A 10,694-nucleotide genomic window follows, 5' to 3' on the forward strand; every position below is an offset into this window, starting at 1 on the left:
CAATGGCGGCGGCGGCGCTGCCCCGGAAGGAGCGGGGCGGGCCCGGCCCCGGCCCCGGCCCGGGCGTGGCGGTGGGTGCGCGGTGGGAGCTGCGGTGCGCGGGTCCCCCCCCGGCATCGCTGCCGCATTGCGGCCCCCCCCGCGCCGCCCCGGCCGCCCCTCCCCGGGTGTCCCCGCCGATCCCGCGGGTGTCCCCGCCGCGCCCCCCCGGGGGGCACCGATCCGCCAGCGGGGCCGCGGGGTCCGCCCGCGCCCGCCCCCCGCGCCGGGGCCATGAGCTTCTTCGGGTTCGGGCAGAGCGCGGAGCTGGAGCTGGTGCTGAGCGACGCCGAGAGCCGGCGGCGGGTGGAGCACAAGACGGAGGAAGGGAAGAAGGAGAAATACTTCCTCTTCTACGACGGGGAGACCGTGTCCGGGCGGGTGGTGCTCACCCTCAAGAACCCCAACAAGCGGCTGGAGCATCAGGGCATCAAAGTGGAGTTCATCGGGCAGATCGGTGAGTGGGGCTGCCTGCGGGCCCGGTTGTGCCTTCCTGGTGCCCCCCGTGGGTCCGGGGAGCATCGCAGTGTCCCGCGGTACCGGGATCTTTGCTGGTGCCAAGGGTTCGGGGGGCATCGCTGCATCCCGCAGTACTGGGATCCCCCCGGTGCCAAGGGTTCAGGGATCCTCGCTGGTGCCAAGGGTCTGGGGAGCATCGCTGCACCCCACGGTACCACAATACTTGCTGGTGCTAAAGGTCTAGGGAACATCACTGCACCCCGTGGCACTGGGATCTCACTGATGCCAAGAGTCTGGGGAGTGTCACTGGTCCCAGGAGTCCGGGGAGCATCACTGCACTCCACGATACTGGGATCCCCCTGGTGCCATGGATCCAGGGAGCATCACTGCACCCCATGGTACCAGGATCCCCCTGGTGCCAAGGGTTAAGGGGTCCTTGCTGGTGCCAAGGGTCTGGGGAGCATCACTGCAACCCACAGTACCAGCATCCTTGCTGGTCCCAAGGATCCAGGGAGCATCGCTGTGCCCCACGGTACCAGGATCCTTGCTGGTGCCAAGTAGGTTACTCTCACTCCCAGGAGATGCTCAGCTACACACAGCATTCCCACGGCTGCCTGACATTATTCCATCCTCCGAGCTGGGCAGCCCGGCCTGTTCTCCAGGCTCGAGCCCCGGCGGAAGGAAGGGCATTCCAGTCCTTTTCCAGGTCACTGTTCCCTTGTCCTAATTTCTCGCTTCTGCTCGGTCACCCATTTCGGCTGTGAAATGGGTGAAATTCGGTTCTGTCCTGCAGCTGCAGGTCTGAGCCTGGACCTCCTGCCAAGGCCAGCTGTGCTCACTGCTCTGAGCTGTCTGTCTGCATCTCTCATGTGCCTGCTGACTCTGTCAGGGATGCAGTGGCTCTGCCAAAGGCAGTGATGGGTGGGTTTTTCCGCGTGTCCTAAATCACCAACATCACTTTCCCAGCCCTGACCCCACACCACCCTTTCCCTGGGTAGATCCCCTTCCCTGAGGCCTGCAGGCTCAGCTTGGCTGATTTCATCTTTAACTCGCAGCGTTAACCCTGCATGGTTAGTTGGGTGACTTCAAGTTGTTCAAAACTCGTGGTTATCTGTGCGTGGAACCAATTTAGGTTGAACGTTTCCTGCTTTCGTGGAGGAGAGGCAGCTGCCACGCCCACTCTTCGATCCGAGCGGAGCTGTCCGTGTTTTCATGGACATGCCTGAGTCCCACAAGCCAAAATAAGTTCAGGATGTTCCTGGTGATGTGACTGCTTGTGAGGCCTCACGTCTGTGGCTCTCTGTGCTTGCCTTTAGCCCCCAAAATCACTGCACGAGAGCCGTGGGCCTGCAGCCTTTGCATTGCAAATTGTGTGGTGCAGGAACGTGAGCTGGAGGTTTCCCACCCAACCCCAGCACTGCTCTTTGAGAGTGCTCTTTTGCTGGCTTTGCTTGTGCCTGGCTCTGCTTTTTGGAAAGAAAGAGGAGGACAGAGAACCTGTAAATGATGGAGTGTAGGTGAGGCTGCTCCTGAGGACCCAGGTTATGATCTCCTATTTGATATGTTTGCCAGTGGAAATTAAGCTCAAACTTCATTCCTGCTCCACTGTCCCCTCTCTGCTGCCTCACCCGCCTCTCATTCCCTGTTATGGAAGACTTTTGAGCCATACCTATGCATGTTGTTGCCCAAGCAGGGTGTGTTGGCAGCTGCACAGTAGTCGTCTCTTACTGCCCCTCAGGCCACTTTGATAAATGACTGATGTTTGTGCTGCTGATGGCACTTCTTAGTGCTTTCCATCTGTTGCCTTATATTCTGACTTCTTGCTGCCATGAGGTCAGTGTCTAGGTGAGACAATTTGACAGGTAGGGAGACTGAGATGTGCAGGAGGGATGTGTCACCTGCTGTTCAGGTACCAGAGGCCAGACTGAGTGCTGGGTCCTGCACACTGGTGAGCACAGAACCCGTTTAAGATCTCGTTTCACCTGTGGTTGCTGTGCCCTGAACATACCACCGAAATGCTGGCAGTCTGTTTTCTCAATAAACATTATAGCTCTGAAAACCTGAAATTATGGCTTGTACCTGTTTGACAGGCTAAGTGTGGGATACATCCATCCTTCCTCTGCTTATGGCTGCAGAGTGCCAAACTATGACCTTCCGAGGGAGCAGAGAGCTCAGTGTACACTGACATTGCTTCCCCTTGCTTTAAGTTTGATTTTTGCTTTCTGCATCATGTGGCAAGATGATATAGGCTGATTCCTCTTTTTCTGTGGCACGTGGCTTCTCCCTGTCACATCAGCGAGCACTTTCCTCTCAGTGGACACACGTACTCAGTGCAGAGAGGGCTGGTTATTTCTGTCACCTGCCTGCCCAGCCCAAAGGGCTTGATGACATTTGCTGTTGTGCGTAAGCGAGGGGACTTGCAGTGCCAATATTTCCATTAGAGAGATAAGGTGAGCAAAGGGCTGTGAGGAACAGACATCACTTAAATGCTGAAATCTCCTCGTGCATCTCAAGGAGGGAAGAGCCACAGCTCCTGAACACCACCAATACCTCTGAGCAGCCTCCTCTGCACAGTTTAGTGCTGACACTGAACTTGTGTGTATATGATTGTCTGGTGGCTTGGGGTTTTTGTTTCCTCATCTAACCAGAAAGGCTTCACCTTGCAGAAGGACTGTGTGGGTGTCCTGCAGGCACCAGCTCACACGCAGGGCTGGGAAGGGCAGGTTTCGTTGGTGCTGATGTGTAATACCGAGCTGTGTTAATGCAAATTGCAGAGTTTTAAGGTCTTGGTGCTTTGACTTCAGGGAGAAAACTTGGTGGAAGTGTGGAGGATTGCTTTCATTAAATGAGGAAACCTGTAGTTTCCTGCTGATGCAAGAAGGCTGTGGGAAAAGCTGAGGCAATGTGACCATGCTGGTTACTTGAGCTGGTTTGAGCAGTGCTCCCAAAGGTGAATGCTCTTCCCTCACCCGTGCTCACGTGGCCATTGCTGTGTTCTCCAGGGGCTGCTGGAGCAGTTGACTCAGCTGCCTCCCCACACACTTGGTAGTTGTGCAGCAGCAGCAGTCACTGTTTATTCCCTGGTGCGAATCAAGACCACTCAAACTCTTTGTTCCAAAAGGATAAGCAGGAACAGTTGGAAGCCTCCTGGTCCTTTTGTTTTGCTCTGTCACTGTCTGCTGTTCCAGAGAAGCAGTGGTGGTTTTTCCTCACAGTGGCAATGCCTTTGGCCTGGAATACAGTGTAGAAAACTATTGGAAGGGTTTGCTTGAGCTTCAGCTCCTGTTCTCAGTCAGTCTGACCACATTTAATATTGATAATAGGTGCCCCTTGTCATCCCAAGGCAAGCTCCTGATCCATGGTAGTAGGTGAGCTGTGTGGACCTTTTCCTTCCTGTTTGAGGGAGGGAAGTTGTGGCTTGCACATGGCTCTGATGGAGAGCAAGGAACAAGTGCAGTGCCTTGCATCCACAGGCTCCCCTGGCAGGGTCTGTGAATGGTGAGGAAAGAGCAGTGACCTGGACAAGAGAGTTGCTCGTAGCTGTGCAAGCTCCTGTGTCACGTGGGATTAAACCTGGACTTGTGTGTTCCTCAGAACTCTACTATGACCGAGGAAACCACCACGAGTTCGTGTCTCTGGTGAAGGACCTGGCCCGCCCTGGGGAATTCACTCAATCACAGACGTTTGACTTCGAGTTCACACACGTGGAGAAACCCTACGAGTCCTACACGGGGCAGAACGTGAAGCTACGGTGAGTCTGCTGCCCTTGCTGGCCCCAGTTCTGCTTCTGTGCAGTGTGAAAGTGCTGCTGTTCACTGGGATGGTACAGGAGTGCAGGATCCCCTCCCAGACATCCCTGCAACATAACTCCAAATGAATTTCGTGAGGCTGAGTTGTAAAAAGCTGCCTTTGAGGACTTTATTTTACAAGCATGAATCAGGCTTTCTTGAAGCTTGTTTTGCCTCATTTGAGTGACAAGAGAAATCAGCCCCTTCTGAATCAATCAAATACTTGCTAATTTATTTGATAATTCGAAAAATCAAAATAAATTGTTTGGTTTAGTCTCTGATGAGGACGTTTTTGCTGTAATCAGCCTTGTCAACTTTAATTGTGCTCTGTATGCAAACAGATGCTGAGCTTGTAAGTTGTTCGTGTGTTGCAAACTGTATTTCACATCAAGGCACTCAACTGACTTAAAATCCAGTCACTGGCTTCAAAGTGGGGTTTGGAAAAATCTGAGAACGGCACTCCAGTGGAGACTGGAGTGATCTAATCTCTTGCAAAAGAGCAGCAGTTCTAACATGTGCAGGCTGTTACTCAGGTCCCCAAAATGGGGCTTAAGGTAACTCAGGCTCACGAGTGCATGGAAGCTGAGAGGAGTCTTAGAATAGTCTGCTTTTCCCTTTGAAAATTCCCTTCTGTCTTTCCCAGAATGGCTGCTCCACCAGCCAGGGTACCAGTGAGGCTGCTTGGATAGTCCAGTGCAACCCATTCAGCCCCTTGTCCTTCCCTGCCCACCCCTGATCCGAGGGATCTGTCCCCACAGGTATTTCCTCCGTGCCACTGTGAGCCGCCGGCTGAACGACGTGGTGAAGGAGATGGACATCGTGGTGCACACCCTGAGCACCTACCCAGAGCTCAACTCCTCCATCAAGATGGAGGTGGGCATTGAGGATTGCCTGCACATCGAGTTCGAGTACAACAAGTCCAAGTGAGTGCCTCAAGAGCGGCTGGGGGCTGTGGGGAAGCAGCTGCTGCAGGTTTGGAAGCCCGAGGCACGTGTGTGCCTGTGATTCTCAGATGGGTTCTGTGTCCGTGTGCTCCAGGGAGGCTGGGAGACAGCTCAGATCCATGGGTTCCTCTCCTTGCCCCACACCTGTGCTCTCTGGACCATGGAGTGGGAAGCAATGGCTGTGCCTTACTGAGCTTGGAGCACAGCTTGAAGTTCTTGCAGTAGCTTCTCACTCCCTGTATCCTTGGCCAGATCAGTACTTCCAGGTGTCTCCAAAGTATGTTTGCTCCTTGCCAGACAATGCAGCTGAAGTGGGACCTTAACTCAGGCACAGAAACTGCTGGAAACAGCACTTTTAAACTAATGCATCTTCCCCAGCTGATGCTGGCAAATCTCCCTGCAGTGTATCATTAGTTGACAAGGTGGTGGTTGGTTGAAGGTTGGACTCGATGATCTCAGAGGTCTTTTCCAACCTAAATTATTCTGTGATTTGGGTTAGTTTTAATTGACCTAAAAAACTGAGTGAGGAGCCTTTGCCTGTCGCAGGGGTTTCTTGCAGATATGCAGCCTAAAATTCTGTTTTTCATTTATCTGATCGTGCTAAATGTCCTTGTGGATTTCTGAGGGAATAGAAGATGAAAGTGGTGGCAGTGGTTGATGTGCGACTTCCCATGTGCAACATCCAGGGGGGCTGTGGATAACAGCAAGTTCCTGCTCTTCAGCCCGAGCCCTGGGCCCCTGCACGGGGTTTGATCCTGGCGCTTTCTTCCCTCCCGTGGCAGGTATCACTTAAAAGATGTGATTGTGGGGAAGATCTACTTCCTGCTGGTGCGAATCAAGATCAAACACATGGAGATCGACATCATCAAGAGGGAAACGACGGGCACGGGGCCCAACGTGTACCACGAGAACGACACGATAGCGAAGTACGAGATCATGGACGGGGCTCCTGTGAGAGGTGAGAGGGCACGTGAGCCCTCAGAACTCCTCTTCTGAAGGCTTTTGGGGTGGGAATATCTTGCAGTGTCTTCTGTGTGCTCAGCTGTAGCATCTTGTTCCGCTGGTGGGCTCAGGGCAGTGTACACACGTGGTTGATACGACCCCCTTCCTTCTCTGGTGTGATGAGGGGGAACTGAGGCACAATGAGCTGCAATTCTTTCAGTGAAGCAGTGGCAGAACCAGACATAAATTCAGTGTTGGCGTGGGCCACCAGCTGGCATTGCTGCACCTCGGAGCAGAAAGGTGTTCTTGCTGTGTGCCACTTGTTTTCCAGTTCCATTGCCCGGCAGAGTCACCTGCCAGGGAAAATATCACCTTACTCATGTTTTCCTGCAGTGCTGTCGTGATTCAGGTTCCCGTGCTGCTAAAGTGGAGATGGAATAGCTGTCAGCAAGGGCAGGATCTGGCTGTGGACCGTGCATGCTGAGTTTTGAAGGGAGTTGAGGTCTTCTAGCTCATGTTAGTCCACTTGTGGAAACGGTGACAAAAGTTTGTGGCCTTGTGAGTTCCTGTTTTGCTGGTGCTCTCCTGGTTTCTATCCACATCCTGTGTGTGCTGATGGCTCTGTGCACTTTGCAGGGGAGTCCATCCCCATCAGACTCTTCCTGGCTGGCTATGAGCTGACTCCAACAATGAGGGACATCAACAAGAAGTTCTCTGTGCGTTATTACCTCAATCTGGTGCTGATTGACGAGGAAGAGAGACGCTACTTCAAACAGCAGGTGAGAAACAGAGCTGTTCTCCTTGGACTGTTGATTGGGATAGTGTTATGAGGACCTACTGGGAATTTGAGATTCCCCTGGTGGGAGAGTCATGTTCTTGACTGAATATCTGGAAGAACTAGACAAATTAGAGTGTGCAGAGATGGTCTAGAAGGGCTGTCCATGCAAGTCTGATGTGTGTGGTGGTGGGGAGACCTGTGGAACAAATTAGAGTGTGCAAAGATGGTCTAGAAGGGCTGTCCATGCAAGTCTGATGTGTGTGGTGGTGGGGAGACCTGTGGAAGGTGCCTACCTTGGACTTCTTTTCCACTCTGTTGCCCTGTGGTGGATCTTCTGTGCTTCACCTTCCAACAGCACTAGGACAGAGCTGCCCTGGGTGTCCTCTGTGTGCTCAGACCCCGGGGAGGGGTGCTCTGCCCAAATTTTCAGGCAGGCTGCAGCGTGAGGGCTCCGCAAGCGGCCTCACGTCCATGTCTGTGGGTGCAACGTGCACGGGCTGAGCTCGGCCTCCGGGGCTGGGTGGGGCCGGGAGAAGGTGCCACGAGCCCTGACAGGCCTCGGCTGTGTCCCTGCAGGAGGTGGTGCTGTGGAGGAAAGGAGACATCGTGCGGAAGAGCATGTCCCACCAAGCGGCCATCGCGTCGCAGCGCTTCGAGGGCACGTCCTCGCACGGCGAGGCCAAGACCCCCAGCCAGCCCTCGGAGAACAACGGCCGGCAGTGAGGAGAGGGAGGTGCTGGGCAGCCCCCGGGGACGGCAGCACCGAGGAGGAGAACCCTTCAGAGACTTCATGACAATAAATATCCGTTTTTTGACTTAATTCCTTTCTTCAGAGGACTCGCAGGGTGGGAAGGGGACGGGAGGGCAAGGCAAGCTGGAGCGCTGGTGGTGCCTCAGTGCTTCCCAATCAACTACATTCCTCTGGGATCGGCTGCTTTGAGTGTCTGGAGGCTGTGGAGCTGCCTGATCTCCTCTTTGCCCCGATTGCCTGGTCTCCTCTTTCCTTGTGGCAGTGGGGAAGGAGAGAGCAAGTGAAGGCCAAATCCGCTGCTTCTTCCCAGCGGTGTGGAGGTTGCTTTGGGGTCGTGTGGGATGGATATTCTTCTTGCCTTTCTGAAATCTTCACGAGGGGAGAATGACACGGTGATTAGCTGGATGTGAGAGGAGGGACTCGGAGGCTGTGGTGTGGCCTGCTTGGAATTGTGTGGTGTTATCCCCTCGCTGCCTCCCCTTCTTCCTCTTCATGCTGGCGTTGGATTCTTTGCCACAAACAGTTGGATGCTGTAGTTGGCTTCCACGGGCATCAGCTGTGCTGTGCCCCTGCTCTGTGTCACACCAGGAGCTGTGGCTGGCAGGAGGGAGTGAGGTGTGGGTGCAGGAAGAGGTGGCACAGGGAGGGCAGAGCAGTGAAGGTCCCAATGCTGCTGGGTGGGCAAGAAGTGGGGGCAAAAGGCTCCTGGCCAAGAGCAGTGCCTTCCTAGTCTTGTCCTGGCAGCTGCCTGAGTGCCCCTGAGATCCAGGCTCTGGTTGCTGCACTCGTGCAGGTCCCAGTTGCTGCTGCAGAGCAGGGGCAGACCATCCTGGAGACGTCTAGAGAACAGTTCTGGAATGTGAGATGGAAACTGGAGCTGTCTTAGGAGTGAGCTTACACTGTCCTTGTGACAGAGCAGGCTTTGTGTGTGGACAGACAGCAGTACAGGACACGTGTGTGTTGTCTGGTTTGCTCCCTTGTGCCTCTGGGACGAGGATTAGTGAGGGCAGAGGGTGGATGCAGTTGTTTTGAGAAGCTCACGGCCTGTGTGTGCTGCTAGATGAAGCCAAGGAGCAACTGGAAGGATGGCAGAGCTCTCTGATTCCAGAGGCACATTCCTGCAGTCACCAGCGAGGTCCGAGGGCATGTTGTGAACTGAGAGCCTGAATGAGGGTTTTTCTTTTCTAAAATAAGCTGCTTTTAGCCTTCAGCTAAGTAGACTCATGAGAACATTCCCAGAGGAAATCGATCCTCGGTTAAAAATCAGAGGTAGCTTTGTAGGCTTGATGGACCAAACCTGGAGGACATCCCTCCTGCTGAGCTGCCCTTCAAGCAGGCAGGTGGTCAGACCTCCCACCAGAGGGAGAGACAGGCCTGCACTAAATGCTGGGATATGAGCTCTATCAAGTGGGATTTGTCTGGATTTCCCTGAGTTTGTGGCTGGCTAGGGATGTGTCCAGCTTCCTTTTGGCTCTGGAATCAGGTTCTTCTCCCTCTGTCCTACAGCTGAATGTAGAACAGTTGTCTTGCAGCTGGGAAATGGAAGTTTTTGCTTTGTTTAGGGGAACAGTGCTGGTGGAGGGAGTGGGGCCAGGGTGGGAATGGGAGCTCTTTATGTAATAAGACAGCTACTGTATTTCAGTGATAAATGTGTGTTTCTGCTTGCCAAAGTAAGTTATCTTTTACTCACCACGTGTCAGGTTGTGGTTTTTAGTAGAGCTGGCCAGTCTCTGTTGTAGAGGACACTAATGATCTCATCTCTGCTGAATGCTTGTGTCACACCATGTTTCTGCTCTGTGCCAGTGAAGACTGTGGCTTGCTTTTCTTTCCTCGAGGAGTCTGTGCCATGGGCTGGAGCTGTGTCTTCCCAAGGCTGGAGCAAAAGCTCCCTTTGGACAGCTACCTTGTTGTGCCAGGGCAAGGGGTGGCCACCTGCTGCAGGTGTCCCATGGCAAAGGAACCTGGATGTCATTTTGGACACTCCTCCCTCCCTCCCTGGGGGGACCTCTGCCTGTGCTGCAGCAATACACGATCCTTTAGGGACAAGTGATGCTCCCCTGGGAGCCTTTGGGGATAGCAGACTATCTTTCCATGGCTGAGCTGAGCACAGCAGCACCCTAACTCCCCTCCTAGCTTTCCCTCAGCTCCCACCCTGCCTAGATTTCTCCCCTCTGGGTTGTAGGCCATGTGGTGTTAGAGAAACCCTGTGGAGGAAGGTACCTCCACACTGCAGGAGTGTTGTGTTTCCTGGCTGAAACAGCATCAGTGCTGGGTGTGAGACCATTGTCACACAGGGTCGCTGTTAAACATCTGCTCATCACTTCTGGAGGGTTCCCTTGCAAAAGGTGCATGAGCCTATACATGGTCTGTTGGTTTTTTTTCCTACTTTGTGCCCCTCTCTCCCCCCCCTCCCCATCCCTACTTGTGGAACCAGAATTTAGAGATGATCCCCATTTTTACTGAATCTTATGGACCATTCAAGCTGTTACCCACTAGGCCCTCTGTTTGTCTGGGGTGGAGCAGATGTGCTGAGCATCCTTTGAGAGAAGTTGGAGCATAAGGTCACTCCAGGACAAGGTACTATAGAGGAGTGTCTCATTAGCATGTTAAGGGGCAGGTGCTGCTCGAGCACCCCCTGAGCTGGTGGTTCTGTGCTGTACTTGGGTCATTCCCTCTCTCCCAGGCAGAGGGGAGTGGGCAAGTACTGAACCAAGCAGTGCAACCTGTAATTAAGCCTCTGCTGTGTTTACATGTTTCTTAATTCGTTGTCTTTTCAATGGCTGTATTTTAAAAACTTGGGTTTTTTGTCTCTCCAATTAAAAAGAGCCAACCCTGGCTGTCAAATGCTGTGCACGAGTTTGTCTGATATGTTTTGTATTGGGGCTGGGTTGGGTTGGGATTTTTTCCATGGTATTAAGAGATTTTTCTTTAGTGCAGCTTTCCAGACATGCTCGAGGAGTTTGTCCTTTGTTACCTTTATAAATCCTTGGTCT

At 53.5% G+C, this 10,694-nt stretch overlaps 1 protein-coding gene across 1 annotated transcript; it reads left to right on the plus strand.

The window, feature by feature from the left end:
* The first annotated feature begins 47 nt into the window (after positions 1–47).
* VPS26B (VPS26 retromer complex component B) lies at positions 48–10,552 on the plus strand. The gene is made up of 6 exons (XM_051812277.1): positions 48–496; positions 4,093–4,249; positions 5,045–5,209; positions 6,013–6,188; positions 6,809–6,951; positions 7,527–10,552. Exons 1-6 carry the CDS (start codon positions 274–276, stop codon positions 7,671–7,673), a joined length of 1,011 nt encoding a protein of 336 aa, XP_051668237.1. The 5' UTR covers positions 48–273; the 3' UTR covers positions 7,674–10,552.
* Positions 10,553–10,694: the final 142 nt, after the last annotated feature.

The sequence above is a fragment of the Manacus candei genome, unplaced genomic scaffold (assembly GCF_025592945.1).
Source record: "Manacus candei isolate 608988 ecotype Guabito, Panama unplaced genomic scaffold, ASM2559294v1 h1tg000086l, whole genome shotgun sequence".
NCBI classification, from domain to species: Eukaryota; Metazoa; Chordata; class Aves; order Passeriformes; family Pipridae; genus Manacus; species Manacus candei.

Bases quoted from the DNA above. Each gene is read 5' to 3' on its own strand.
- VPS26B (XM_051812277.1), top strand. From the start codon at position 274: ATGAGCTTCTTCGGGTTCGGGCAGAGCGCGGAGCTGGAGCTGGTGCTG. The intron at 5,210-6,012 runs GTGAGTGCCTCA...CTCCCGTGGCAG, and splicing joins TTCGAGTACAACAAGTCCAA to GTATCACTTAAAAGATGTGA. The intron at 6,189-6,808 runs GTGAGAGGGCAC...TGCACTTTGCAG, and splicing joins GGACGGGGCTCCTGTGAGAG to GGGAGTCCATCCCCATCAGA.